Source organism: Zosterops lateralis, assembly GCF_965231275.1.
Source record: "Zosterops lateralis genome assembly, chromosome: 3".
NCBI classification, from domain to species: Eukaryota; Metazoa; Chordata; class Aves; order Passeriformes; family Zosteropidae; genus Zosterops; species Zosterops lateralis.
In genome coordinates, this window is record NC_139764.1 from 111,581,115 (window position 1) to 111,596,732 (window position 15,618).

A 15,618-nucleotide genomic window follows, 5' to 3' on the forward strand; every position below is an offset into this window, starting at 1 on the left:
ATTCCCCCTGCCAGGCATTCCTTCATGGAATTAACCACTCAGAACTGCAGCTCCCAGAGCTCTGTAAACAGCCCTTCCTCCAGCTTTGATAAACACAGTCCTGACAACTTCACCTCCTCCTTGCAGGTTGCTCGTTGCTTTTGGAATGTTTTTGGAAACTCCAGCTTTTTCCAATCTCTTTTCCCTAACACCAAATGTAAAAGTCTTATTTTTGCTCCTGAGAGTTCGGCTGGTTTGTATCACAGAAAGCTGATGGAAGTTTCCTTTGCTAAAGTGCTGTGCTGCAGGGATTGGTGCATCTCCTGCTGGCCAGTGCTAATTGATTGTGTTCCTTATTCCATGGAATGCATCCATCCAAAACCTCTGCTCTGGAGCCAGGCTGGGAGAGCTGGGGGTGCTCACCTGGAGAAGAGAAGGATCCAGGGAAACCTCAGAGCCTAAAGGGGCTCCAGGAGAGCTGGAGAGGGACTTGGGACAAGGGATGGAGGGACGGGACACAGGGAATGGCTTCCCACTGCCAGAGGGTAGATTAAGATGGGATATTGGGAAGTAATTCTTGGCTATGAAGGTGATGAGTCCCTGGCACAAGTTTCCCAGAAAAGCTGTGGCTGCCCCTGGACCCCTGGAAGTGTCCAAGGCCAGGTTGGATCAACCTGGGATAGTGGGAGGTGTCCCTGCCCATGGCAGGGGGTGGAACAGGATGATCTTTAAGGTCCCTTCTAATCCAAACTATTCTGTGATTCCATGAATTGGAGGCACTCAGTGTATTCTTGCAGCCATAAAACCCAGTGTTAGTGCTTGACAAAAAAACTACAAGGTCTCATTCTGAAAAAAAAAAAAAAAAAATGAATACAAACTTCTTCCCACCCTGATTTCACTCTCTGGATTACAATTGCCTTGATAATTCATTTCAAAACCAAACCCAGGCAAGCAACTGTCTTGAAAATTGAGTAACCTCAGGTTCACCTGTATTAAAAAAACCTCAGCTTCAGGCAAAACTGCTCATTCACAGTGATTTCACCAAGGCCTGGCCCTCATTTGATGTTTTTCTGATTACACTTCCACTGTGTCACTGTCTAGCAGCAGCACTATTGTATTACAGTCCCTGTCACCAGCAGCTGAGTCTGACTCCTGCACTCAGCTCCATCAGCAGCTCCAGCCCCACGGCTCAGTGTGAATTCAGAGCTCTGCTGCCACTTCTCAGCCCTCAGAGCAGCTGAAGGAATCAGCAACATGTTCCAAAAGACTTAAAATAGATGTGACCTTGCAGGATACCTGTGCTCGGGGTGTCGCTCACAGCCCGGCAATAATTCTGATTATTGTCACTTCAAATTGACTCCCAGCATCACTGAGGTTGGAAAAGCACTCTGAGATCACTGAACCCAAGCATCCCCCAGCAGTGCCAAGGCCTCCACTGATCCATGTCCCCAAGTGCCACATCCACATGGCTTTTAAATCCCTCCAGGAATGGAGAATCCACCACTGACCTGGGGAACCCATTCCAATGCCTGCTCACCCTTTCTGTGAAGATTTTTATTCCCTAATATCCAATCTAGGCCACGACTTGGTGCAGCTTGAGGCCATTTCCTCTTGTCCTGTCCCTGGGAGCAGAGGCTGACCCTCCCCTCCCTCTTGTCAGGGAGTTGTGCAGAGCCACAAGGTCCCCCCTGAGCCTCCTTTTCTCCAGGCTGAGCCCCTTTCCCAGCTCTTTCAGCTGTTCCTGGTGCTCCAGCCCCTTCCCCAGCTCCGTTCCCTTCTCTGGACACCAGGAACCAGTTGGGAAAAAACCCAAACCTCATCTAGCAAACCCATCATTTTCTGGTTGAAGGCCATTTTCAGGGTTGTTTCAGGCCCTCAGCTGAAACCACATCTAAGAGCACATGCACAATTATTCAGTGAACAAAAAAAATATAAATGACATTTTGATTTTATTTTGCTTCCTTTGCAGTGCCAAAAAACGCTGGGGTCACCCATGCACACTGCAGTTATTGTAATATTTGTTAGTCCTTCCTCCCTTGCTGCAGGCACCACTGCTTATCATGAAAAAAAAAACTGTGCCATTCCCACATTTTCATCCATGATCATCTGGCATGTGTCACTGCCAGAGAAGCTTGATATTTGTTTTAAATTGCTGCAATAATAAGGAAAGTGGCTGTATTACATTTACATTAAAATAATGGAATGCACAGCACTTAATATGAAAAGGGATTCCTGAGCAAATTGTTTGCTCAGTGTGTTTCCCACACAACCATTCCACTGCTCCTGCAATACCCCAGTAGATAATATTGGAGATATTGTTGTTAATAATACATGGGAAACACACATCCCTGAGGAATTTCAGTGCATATTTGCTGGGTTTCCTTTGCTGGCAACACCGTCCCTTCCTTCCCCACTTCAGTGCAAAAACAAACTCTACATGTGCTCACTTACAGTTGTGCCTAATTATATAAATGTACTAATTACACACACTTTTCAAAGTAGGTAAATTTTAAATGGTGCCATTAAGGAAAATCTATTTGATGATGGAAATTTCTGTAATATCATATTGCAATCTCACACGTGGCAATTTTGCTCTCATGTCAGTATTTATTTAATGACAAATAACAGCAGAGGATAATAGAGTTGGGGAAGCAAATTAAAGCTGCAAGATTATGCAGGGTGATGTTGGTCAGCAGATGCTAAAAGGAAAGGAATAACAGGAATTTGGAAAAGCAGTGGATCTAAGGTAAATAATGAGTAAAAAGATGTTTTGAATGATAAATATCTTCCAAAACCACCAGGTGAACACCTGCAAGACTGACTTATCCCCCTCAGAAAAAAATATAAGTCATTGAATACTTCATTTACATACACAATTATCAGATCTGGAAATCACTTACCTGCAGCTCTGAGTGCCTCTTTGCACTCAAAATAATTCCAATTGCAAGTTGGAACCAGCCCTAGGAGCTCATCCAGTCATACCCACACAGGTAAAAAACAAACTGCTGCCTTTCATGACCTTCTGGTTGGCATAAAAAGAGTTTTTTTACTTTTAACATCAAATATACACCAAAAACTCCTGGTCCTTTAACATAACACCAGTGAGGTAACTGTATAATTAAATATAATTAAAATAATAAAATGAATATAATATATTTATTAGATATAATAAACACTGATTTTATTTTAGTACTACTAGAGTTTACTGCCCTGATGTCCCAGGTGAGTGATTTTTTTTTTTCAAAAAACTATAATAATTTAATATTTTTCTGCTGCAGAATCTGGATTTTGCATTGACAAGAGCACTGGGCAGCACCACTGCAACAACACTGCAGGACACTAATCCCTCTGCATTTACTTAAATAATAACCTGGCAGGGAAGAGACAGAATCCATCTTCCCCAGAAAACAAGGGAAAATTCTGTGTAAGAAAGGGAATTGGTCCATGTTCTCTCACACAAATCCTTGTGTCACAACAAATACTCTCAGTTAGTCACAGGCTGTCACATCTCATCCAAGACATTTATGGAAAGGCTTGATAGAAGCATCTCATAAGCATCAGGTGGGTGATCCTGAGTTATCCAGCTCAATTATCAACCAGTAACGTCCAGGAACTCTTGGATCTGGGATTTTGGGTCAATTATCAATCAGCACTGTTCAGGAACTCTTGGATCTGGGATTTTGGGGACACCCTGCAGGGTTTGGGGTCCAGAGAAGCTTGAAGAGCTTTAAGAATACAGATTTCTGCTCTGGTGAACCCACATCATATAAATCTCTAGAAGAGACTCACAATATCCCTGCATAAGGAACTATTTGTGTTTCTGCATGGTTATAAAATGACACACACAAAAATAATTCCTAAAAGTTGGAATTTCAAGCAACTACGATGCAAGTTCGGCATCAGAGTGAGGAGCTGCAACAGCATCACAGAGAGTGCACAGCACAAGGGCTGATTTAGTGTTAATTGGTGCCATCTTTGGCCTTGTGCTCACAAGGTGAAGCAATTCCACCCCCATGCCCAGCGTTACCTTCTGATATTCCTCCTTGGATCTCAGGGCAGCTTCCATCTGTTCCTGGGAGAAGGTGTAGAGGGCCGAGCGGTACTGAGTGCCCACGTCGTTCCCCTGCCGCATCCCTGGGGGGACAGGACACAGGGGGATCAGAATCCCAGGATGGGTTGGCTTGGGAGAGACCCTAAAGCTCATCTCATTCCAACCCCCTGCTGTAGGACACCTCCCACTAAATTCAGGATGTTGCATAGAGCTGGATTAGCACAGTTCCTTTTTCTTTTCTACTAGCAGGTAGTTTTAGGAAGTCCAAGTCTTTGGTTAAAGAGTCCTGAAGGGATTCAATGCTGCTATCTCCTTTAAAATGTCATGAAAATGAAATATGAGCATTTCATAGTTTTGTTCCATCACACAATAGTCAAATACAGATGTCGAATCTTAAAAAATTAATCTGCAGTCACTGTAAACCAGGCACAATTTAAAAAAATATTTTGAATCATGGTAATGGTTACAAAAAAAAAATGTTGATTTTACCAAGTGATTATAATCTTTCTTGTGCTGTGGGAATACAACTTAATGGGAGAAAGGTACAAAATACTTTTGGAGAAAAATAGTTATTTTTTGATATAGGCTGCCCAGAGAGCTTGTGGCTCCCCATCCCTGGAGATGTTCAAGGCCAGGCTGGATGGGCAATTTTGGCACCAGGATTTTGTGATATTTCTGCTGATATGTGTAACCCCTTCAAAAGACTTGCTATATGAAGTCGTTCCTGTACAAATTTGCAAAATACGGGATGGATTTCCTCTACAAAGCTACAAAACACTGGGGCAAAGCAGAGAGGTGACAACTGTCCCCTCAGGTGACCAGCCCGGACCTGGTTTGGCACTGCAATCCTGGGAAGCCACTGCTGCTTCCCATTCCCATTGCAATTCCCATTCCCATTCCCATTCACATTCACATTCCTACTCCCACTCCCATTCCCACTCCCACTCCCATTCCCATTCCCATTCTCTCCAGCCAGCTTTGCTGTGGATCATTTTTCCCTAAAGTCAAACAGCCTCAGAGCAGCTTTAGCACTTTTGCAGCTGCACTGGCAGCTTTGTTATCACTTCCTTTCCCTCCCTTGTTCCCAGTTTTGTGTTCAAGAACACAACTTTACGCTCTGCTGGAATAAAATGTGTTGATTTTGATTTTGTCTGGTGGTGTGGATGAACTTGGGGGAGTGAAAAAGTTGGAGTTTCTTAAGCAGAGTCCTCCCAAAAAGCTGCCATCCAAGACAAATTGGAAATTGGTGTTATGATTGCCACCAGGCTGCAGAAGCCCCTCTGAGGATTCCCATCAACTCTCAGGATTCTGGAGATGAAATGGAAAAGGAAATGGATGTCCTGATACCCCTCTGGCAAAGGGCAGAGAGTGGAGAAAGAGCCCGTGGTACTGGAGGGAAGAGACGCCATCAACTCACTACTCCTCATTAAATCATGGATTTATCCCTCTTGGACTCCCCAAGGCAACAACAACAACAACAACAACAACAAGATTTAAAGATAAATATAACCAACAAAAAAAACTGTCTGAAATATTTATGAACAACAAGACACAAAAATATTTTAAAATATGTATTACGACGACAACTCCATTCAATGACCAACAGTTAAATGAAAGAATCTGATTCCAAAACATCTTATGGAGTTGGCTATTTTTTAGCTGTTAAAACGTATTATTACAATAAAAAACAACAACAACGTTCTTCATCAATACTTAATAGTGTCAAAGTGCCACCAGGAGATATTTTGCTCATTCCTTTGGAAGTTCTCCCAGGGTGACAGGGAGCTCTGGAAAAGCCATTTTGGGATAAAATGAGGACAGGCCAGGAAAGCTTTAGTTTTGCCAGGATATGTTAATGCTGATTGATGTTTGAGCTTAAGCATTAACATCCTACAAATCTATTTTCTGCTTAACAAACTGTTTAACAACCAACTAGGGAGGAGATTACAAAAATCTCTCCAAATGGAGGATCACTACAGAGGGTGCTGGTTTCCAGCATGAATTTATGAGTGTAAGTTTGGTATGAGCTCATGTGCACAGTGCTCTGAGTGAAAAATCAGATTATTTAATATCTGCATGTGCCACCATGCCATAGTATCAGGGAGCCAGTCAGCTTAATTAATTTATTGAAGAGAAGGTTAAGAGGAGAACTAAAACTGTAAATTAAAAATACATTTCTAGAGAAAAAAAAGACCAGAGAAATGAGGCTCTTCAGGCTTGCCAAAGTTGTTTAACTTGGAAGGGCAATTTAAAGCCAAAGTATCCAAAATCCAGGTGGGAAATGAGACAATATCCAAGCAACAAAGAGCATTTATCTCTTGAACAATGGACCTGAAGTCAAGTTCCATCCCTGAAGCTTCACTTTAAGGAAATACATTTTCATAGAATCATGAAACAGTTTGGGTTGGAAGGGACACTAAAGAGCACCCAGTCTCACCCCCTGCCATGTGCAAAAATGCCAGTTTAGGGATAGTTTTTAGGAGATCAATCTTTTCCTCAAGGATTACAGGGAAATCTGTCTATAGGACCTAAACCTCCCTTTCATTCAGGACTGAGATCATAAACAGGTTCCTTCTTAAAGTTGATAAGAAACATTTAGTAACCCTGAGGAATTAAAGAATTAATGAGGGTGGAAAAGGCCTCAGAGATAATCAAGTCCAACCATTTCCCAGCCCTGCCAAGGCCACCACTGACCCATGTCTCCAAATGCCACATCCACATGGATTTTAAATCCCTCCAGGGATGGGGAATCCACCCCTGCCCTGGGCAGCTGTGCCAGGGCTGGACAATCCTCTCCCTGAAGGAATTGTTCTCATCCAGATCTATCAGTGGGGCAAGACAGAGACTGGAGAAAGCAAATCTTGTGTCCTTGACCAGGTGATCAGGAACACATCCAGCAGGAACAGGAACAAAAAGACCTCTGAGGCAACAGCCTGGCACTCAGTGGTGACACCTGAAAGAAAGAAAATCGGCTGATCTGCTGGGAACAGCCAGAAAATCTCTTTTTAAAGAGATGCTTTGGTAGAGAGGCTGATTTTAGAACAGAGAGAAAAGCAGAGAACTTGCACTTCTCTGGCAAAAGACAAAAATATGTGAGTTTCAGATATGGTTGTGTGGTGCCAAAGTATAAAAAAATCCAAAATCCAGCAGCCCAGATCCTGTGTGAGCACTGGGCTGTCATTGTAAGCTCTTGTCTCTGGAGAACCAGGGAAGATGAGGGCATCTGGAGCTCCAAATGTGTTCAGATGTTGGGCATGGATTAGATTCAGGAATTTCCCTCTGGCTGACCAAAGCACCTCAGCAGAGCTCAGCCCCGACCACTCTGGAGAACATAAAATGTCTTTACTGTGCCAGCAGAGCCCAGAGCAACAATTAACCACAAAAAGCCCTCAAGAGCTGAGCTCTGCTTTATATGAAACGGAAATTTGTGGTGGGAGGATGGTGGCTGGGGAGAACAGGGAGCTGTGATGGGCTCCCAGATCCTGTCAAAGGAACCATTCCCAGCTTGAGAATGCCAAGGAATATAAACACAGTGCCACTGGGAAAGCTGCTGTTTGCCAAAGTGGAGATAACAGGCAAAGAAAGGGCTCTAAAAATCCCTTTCTTGCCAACACTTCGGTATCTTCTGATGTACCTGGGTAGGAATGACCTGGTCTTAGACTTAGGAATGACTCTGGTCTTCCCCACCTTCTTTGACATCAAAGCAATAAATGCTGACTCTCCTTTGGTTTGAATGACTGGAAAATGGAATCCCCATCCCTGGAAGTGTCCAAGGCCAGCTTGGACAAGATTTGGAGCAACCTGGGACAGGAAAAATTGTCTCTGCCCCAGGGCAGGGAGTGCAATGAGATGATCTTTAAAGTTCCCTTCCAACTCAAACCGTCCTGTGATTCTCTGATCAATAAAAAAATCAGATTTCCCAGTATTACTTTTTTCCTTCAGAAACAGCAAACAAGCAGATTTGCTTCCAAAAAAGCCGATGTTTAATACATTACCTACAGAAAGCTAAAGCAAAAGACACTTTATTTTATTGGCTAAATCAAGGAATTCTTTCAAAGACTCAACTCTCTAATGACTTGAAAGTAACACTTACACACCACTCCTTATCTTCCCTCCATTTAAAAATAATAAAAAAAAATGTAATGGCATCATCCGTCAACTTTGCTATTCCTGGAGGATTCCAGGCATAATGGAGATAAATGGCTGAGGTCTCTTCGACTCTTCTCTGCCATCCAGTGAAATTTTAAAGGGCAGTTCATAGCTCTTATTTTTACCATAATTTTTCCCGTGATTTATAGACTTTTCTGCAGCTGTCACTTATTTTCTTATACCTGCAGCAAGCTGAGATACGGATTGGTCATTTCCTTCTCCCCAATCAATCCTTGCTGAGTTAAGACTAATAAAACTCCTTCTTCCAGCTCATCATATCATTATTTAGTAAAAATCAATTGCACCATGTCACCCTGGCTTGATGTCATCACTCACTCTAATGATTACATCCATACAGCTTAAAAGTTGCCAGGGGAAAGTAAAACTCTTTATGGCACATGATTAAAGGAGAAAAATGTTAATAGAAAAGAATTTCGTTACCGTGCTGTGCATTGAGAGTTCTGGATGATTTTCAAGGTGCTGTGGTGCAGGGAGTATAAATTAAATAGAAAACAGTTTCTTCAGGAGGTTGAAAAGAATTATTGAGCTTGTACATAATAAAGGAAAGTTTTACACTGTCAACAAGGTTTAGCAAGTTCTCAATATACACAGTTCTTAGTGTCAAGGAGGAAACTCTGGTTTTGGTCTTCTTTTGGAACTAAAAGATTTTTGAGGTCTTTGCCAACCCAAACCATTCCATGATTCACATACCAGAAGTAATACTCTCCTCAAATATTTTATACTTTTATATTTTATAACATTATATTTTTAAAAACCAGAAATTCTCAAGGAAACCAAAGACTCTTCTTCTGTTTAGAAGATAAGTTCCCTGTGTATTCATTCTTTATTAATTCCTTCAGATATAACAATGTATAAATGCGTTTTTGAAAGCTCTTTGACCTTCAGAGGAAGTGCATCATCAACCTGAGCCCAGAAAAAAACTCCTCAAATCCTTGTTTTGGATGAGTGTAACAAGGCTCAAGTATTAACTCAAGTATCACTGGCAGGCAAAAGTGTTAATCCATTTCTAATTATTAATTGAAAATTCATATTTACCAGTAGTGCACAGAACAGATTAATAGAACAGTGAATTATGCACATAAATCATCCATAATGGCACTAACCTTATTGTAGGGGACTTTTATTTTAATCAAACTTGACTTCACTTTAATCAGAAGTTAAATAATTTGGCTTAGGCAGGATTTTAAACATTTTCAGCCATAAATAGGCATTAGGCTTTTCCAGAGGTACTTTCTCTTAAAAATCTGTCTGAGAGCAGGATGAATCTCAGTCTTCTGGAGAAACTCCAGAGGAAGCCACAAAAATGCTCCAAAGGTTGGAGCCCCTCTGGATCCAGGCTGGGAGAGCTGGGAATGTCCAGCCTGGAGAAGAAAAGGCTCCAGGGAGATCTCAGAGCCCCTTCCAGATCCTAAAGAGGCTCCAGGAGAGCTGGAGAGGGACTTGGAACAAGGGATGGAGGGACAGGACACAGGGAATGGCTTCCCACTGCCAGAGGGCAGGGATAGATGGGATATTGGGGAGGAATTCCTGGCTGTGAGGGTGGGGAGGCCCTGGCACAGGTTTCCCAGAGAAGCTGTGGCTGCCCCTGGATCCCTGGAAGTGTCCAAGGCCAGGTTGGACAGAGCTTAGAGAAGCCTGGGATGGTGCAAGGTGTCCCTGCTCATGGCAGGGGGTAGGATGAGATTATTTTTAAGGTCCCTTCCAACTCAAACAATTCCATGATTCCATGAACATGGGAAGGGAATGAAATTTTTGTCAATATTTATTGGTTAAGCTGGAGCTGAGCTGTGGTTCAGGACCCCAAAACTGAACAAACATTGATGTCTCATTTGAGTCAACTGTGTTGACCAGATCTTTCCCAACACTTGTGGGACCTGAGCCCCTCCATGCCCATGGAAATATTTAATTTAAGTGGATTTAGCTCAGCCCTCCTGGCTGTGCTGGTGAGACAAACCCGCCTGGAGATCCTGATAGCTTTCAATCCCAAATAAAATGCAAGCAGCAGGGATGTGTGGAAGAGGCTGGAGGACATGACACAGGGCACAAATGAGCTCCACATTTTCCAACTGCTGGAAAACAGGAATAATGCCCAAAAACATCTGATGTGGCAAAGGCATTTCTGTTTGGGCATCAAAACAGGGCTCTCATTGCTGATTTTCTTCAGGGATTAACTTTGCTGTGATGTTACCAAAAGCTGGACAACAACTGATGATGGGGAAAATATAATTAAGAAATGCAGGGATTCAGACCAGTCACCACATGGGTTCAGCTATGGAACCACACAGATTTGTTTTCTTCATGTGCCTTCTCCTTTCTCTTTCATTTATCTGCTGTTCATTAGTGCCTCGCCTCAATTTAGACATTTGCCAGCACTACAAATCCAAACCCACTCTGATCCACCAGGTGCTGTTGCAATAGTAATAAAAATAATTAGTGATAATAAAAATAATAGTGTTGTCATTTGCTTTTATCAGCAGATAAGCTCATGGGACACTGCTCTCTCAAAACACAGACAAGTGTGCTCTTATAAATATGCACAAGGAAATTGCAGGCAGAGAAAAACAGTCATTCACTGAAAATATTGTTGTTCAGAAGAGAGTCAGCTTTGACCTCTTGTACCTAATTATACACAAAAACAAAGATTAAAAGCCTACTAATAATCACCATAAACTATGATTAATGATGCCACGCTTCAGTGCCTCAGATTTCCAGACCCAAGTACAGTAAATTCACTATTATTTTGAAGAAGAAAACAATGTTTGGTATCTCTTTGTTTTGACTTCATCTATTGTTTTCCTTGCCTAAGAATTAGGAGCAATCCATCAAAAAAAAATTCTGCAGAAAAAGGACTTTCTAAGGTTGCCCACTCCTAATTCTACAAACACATGAAAATTTAGATGCTGTTATTCCCACCACATTCTCGTTGTCTTCATGGATAGAACCATGACATCATGGAATGGTTTGGGTTGGAAAGGACCTTTAAATATCATCAAAGAATCACAGAATCTTCTGAATTGGGAAGGATCCCCATGATACTATATTTTATATATTATATTATATTATATTATATTATATTATATTATATTAATTATATTATATTATTATTCTTCCTTATATCCAGCATAAATCTCACTTCCCTCAGGCAGATTCATTTTTCCCACAGTGTCAGAGTTTTAATTTTCAGTAGTTCTGGGGAAATGATGCACACATCCTTATCAGATGTAAAATAAAGAACCTAAGAGCAGTTGAAAGAGGAATTCAGAGCCCAGAAGGACTTTTGCCCTTGAGCCAGGATTGATTCAGCACCACTCACTTCAAAATGCAAAGTGTTCAGCCCACCTCGCCAACCACTGCTCTGGTTAATAATCCCCTTCATTAAGAATGATGCAGGGAAAACATCATCTCCTAAACTGCAAATATAGGTCAGGAAAAGTCTGTTCCAATTTATATGGATAAGAAGAGTCTAACGTGCAAATTAGAGCACGGCAGCTGAAATTCCTGGGGATGCAAAGCAGCCTAATAACACCTATTTATTTTTAATGCCTGTTTACTCCTGGAGAAACACAAAGAGTGGGAACAACAAAACACAAGATTTCGGTTCAGGAAGGAGATGGAGCTGCATTCTCAAAGTGCAACTCTGGCAAAGACTTTATTACTTTAAAAAAAAAACAGACATCACAGGTGTTTTGGAGGTGATTTTGGGCAGGGGAGTGAGTTCATTGCTGGTGGGATAATTCAGCGTCAATCAACTGCCCCACCACTGGGATTTCATTGGAAAGAGCAGGAATTAGAAGAAGGCAACAGAAAGAGTCCTATCAAACAACCCAGTTCCACTCTTGAGTGTCCAGCCCTGCAGGAACCACCACACATTTATCTTTATTGTGTCCTGGCACATCGATTTCCATGGCTTTTGTTAATTTATCAACACAGAGTTCTGCTTTATTCGCTTCCTTCAAGAGCCTCCCAGCAATGTCTTTACTACTGATTTAATTAGCATCCCCTTCACTATATCCTCCGAGTCATTAATGAAAATATTGAGGAGTATTGGACCAAGAATGGCTCCCTGAGGGGCTGGTAATTCTATTTTGAATATATTTAATATGCCTGGCGACAATAGATTTTGTATTTCTACTGGTTTTTGTTACACCTTGTAATAATGCTGAGACCATCAAGGCTCTTAATAACGTTTGAAATACACGACAAAGGTGCTTTAATCTGAGAGTCACAAATCTCACTCAAATTATAAAGGGAAGCGAGTTACAAAAATATAAAGGCAAAACATAAAAATGATTATATTTTACAAGGAGAGATTATTTTTTTCCCCCCTTTAATCTCCAAATGAAGTTCCAGGCCTGTAGCAGAATACCAAATGTTGGTTTAGGGTGGCTGCAGCATTTTTTTATGTGTACAGCTGTTCTTCCACTGGTATAAGTAGACACATCTGCTCATTAGCAACACAATGTCATTTCTAGTGTCTAATTTTAATTATTTGCAGATGATAGATTCCTTATGCAATGTCTAAAAAAAGTACAGGCCTCCAAAGCTGGGGAGAAATAAATATCCCCTCTGCAAGCAAACTGGGTCAGCACAAGGAAAAAGCAGATATTAATCTGGAGAATTCCTGTATCAGCACCAAGGCTAAATGCCAGCGTGTTTGGAAGGTCACAGGGAGGAGAAATGGCTCCTACATTTTCTTCTTTATCATGGATGCACAAGACATATGGACTGAGAGATGTTCTGAACGAGTCTGGCAGGTGATGAGTTTGTTGTAGGACAGATGGTCCTCAACTGCTGGAAAAACATCAGCCCTGCTTACATTTCCTGCACAAACACAGGCAAGATAAGGACTTGTCCCTGACAGGAAAGGGGGAATGAGATGCCTTACAATGACTTTGCTTCTCTGGGTATTCACAAAGGATCAACAAGGCCGGAGAGGAAATTCTAGAAGCCCCTGAGCAGCAGTGGTGGCCACAGGTTTGTCCTTCACCCTGTGGTCAGAGAGCGACCAAAGTTGTGGAGTCTTGGCTTCCTCTCTGCCACCAACTCAAAAATCCAAACAGAAGGACAGGAGGAATGAAAAATTATGGGATTTGTGGACAACAGGCACTCACCACAGGGAATTGTAGCTGTACCCGAGTTTTTTCATATGGGCTGGGAATGATTGGGTATTTTTGAGGAATGTGAGGAGCAGAACTACCCAAACAAGCCTCTGGTTTGGACTGTGCCCAGGAAAGAACAGAGCTGAAGGAGGCAAGTGGATTTTTCATTTCTCCTAAACACAATTCCACAGAATCACAGAATGGTTTGGGTTCAACAGGACCTTAAAGATTATCTTATTCCATCTCTTGCCATGGATAGAGACACCTTCCACTAGACCAGGCTGCTCTAAAAAGAAATTAGTTCTGTTGTCTGCTTGACTTTTGTACAGACCATGAAAGTAAGAACGAGCCTTTCTTTAAAGACACCTTGAACTGGCTGAAATCTCTGAGCACACAGGTCAGGACAATTACAAGATTAAAGTCCTTTACAGGACTCACATCTGCCCCATGCCAAGCACTCTCCTCTGGTATCAGATTGATTTTTACAAAGGAGAAATAGTTTCTGATACCCCACAAAGAGCAGCCAAACTTCCTGATCTGATCCAACATGACACGTTCCTCCTTGACCAGGAGCACAGCAGGGCTTGAAACTTGCTCAGGCACTGCAGGTCACCCAGAAGGGTGATCCCACCAGCATTCCTGCTCCTGGCAATTTAAATCCTGGCTGGAAACCACATTTCACTTCCATTCATGCAGGGTTAATTTTCAGCCTGAGCAGAGAACTTTGTGATTGCCAGAGTCAACACAAACAAAGAGCTTGTATCTGGCTGAAAGGTCGGGGAGAGAGGAGATGCTCACCCTTTTCCCTAGCAGGGAAGTCAAATATTACTTTACAGAAATTGTGACACTACAGAAGAGGCACAAAAATGATGGGCTGAAAGTCCAAGTCACTTTGCACAGGCAGCAAGGAGTGTCTAGCAGGCAGCTTTAAGGGGAAAGTCAGGCTTACAGTCTTAAAAAATCTGGAGAGCTCTGAGGATGGCCCCAATAATAAACCAGGCAACACAGACTTTGCCCTACACCCCTGCAAACATTAAAAAAATAATCTACAAAGATTTTTTTTTTTTTGCAGTATTTTTGGCGTATCCCATTTATCCCTCTTTTCTGTATCAATGACAAAGAAACAACATCTCGAGCGCTCATAGAGCCATCCAGAGCAATCCTCTTACAGATCAGCTCGTTCCTGGGAGAGCAGGAATGCTGAGCAGGGCACTGGAGGCTGAGCAGAGATGACAGCCATATGCCACTTGGCAGAAGTCAGGGGGGGTTGTTTGTTGCTTTTTTCAGTCTCCCACTTCTAATGAATTATAAAATAGAGCCTAAATTAACAGTCAGGAGGACTTTGTCAGGGGCCAACACTTCGGAGATGCTCATCGGGGAGGATCTCTTTCAACTGTTTGATTTGATCAAAGGTTCCTGCTTTTCAATTGACTTCTGTGCACTCCAGAGCTTCCCTAAACAAGAGCCAGGCTCCTTCCCAGGGACAGTTTGAATCCCAGTGAGGTGTCAGTTTCTTCTAAAGGACAAGTGTTAAGAAAGCAGGAGGTTTGGAATATTAATTCATTCATAGAATGATGAATGATGGGACTTGCAGTCTGTACTCTTCAGCAACTTGGTACCAACTAAACCAATAGTGAAAGGTCTTAATCTGCCACAGAATGTAAACATTTGATGATTAATGACATCAGAACAATGAGACAAGTCCATTATCTCTACTGGGAGTAGAAAGGGTGAAATGGTGCTCCCCCAAATTCTGGAAAAAGATAAAACACACTGAGCTTCTGTATTTTTAAATGAGAGATGTACTCAAGAAGTTCAGCACTTGCTGTATGAGACACTGGATTCACCCAAAGATTGTGCTGAATTTCATGAATAAGAAATCTTCTCATTTATCTTCTTAGTCAAAATATAATCTTCTCATTGGCAGACTGAGTCCTGCATTCCCACAAGGCTGCCTGGATAAAACTCACTGTGTGCACACAGCTCAAATTCAAAGGAGAAAAACACTGCAGGTCAGAGAGGTAACTCTCACTTTCAGTGTCTTTACATAAAGCCACATTTCCCACAGCCAGCTAAAAACAGGGAATAGGTACAAATTAAGGCAAAGAAACAATCCCAACTCAGAGACCTTCTACCATCCCTACCTTACAAAACAGAAATTTGATATTGGGACCTTGTGGTTGAGGTTTTCTCTCAAATCAAGAAATATGAATGAGATGTGAAGAGCTTTGCAAAATTCTTGGACTAAAATTAGAACAATATCACAGAATCATTTAAGTTGAAAAAGACCTCCAAGGCTTCCAAGATGAAATCCAATCT

General features: G+C 42.0%; 1 protein-coding gene across 1 annotated transcript in view; it reads right to left on the reverse strand.

Moving 5' to 3' along the window:
• The window catches only part of MSRA (methionine sulfoxide reductase A), a 230,338-nt gene that overhangs the window by 77,877 nt on the left and 136,843 nt on the right, over nt 1-15,618 (reverse strand). The window contains exon 5 of the mRNA XM_083856934.1: nt 4,007-4,113. Coding sequence (XP_083713060.1) covers nt 4,007-4,113 — 107 coding nt within the window. The remainder of the gene's footprint in view (nt 1-4,006; nt 4,114-15,618) is intronic.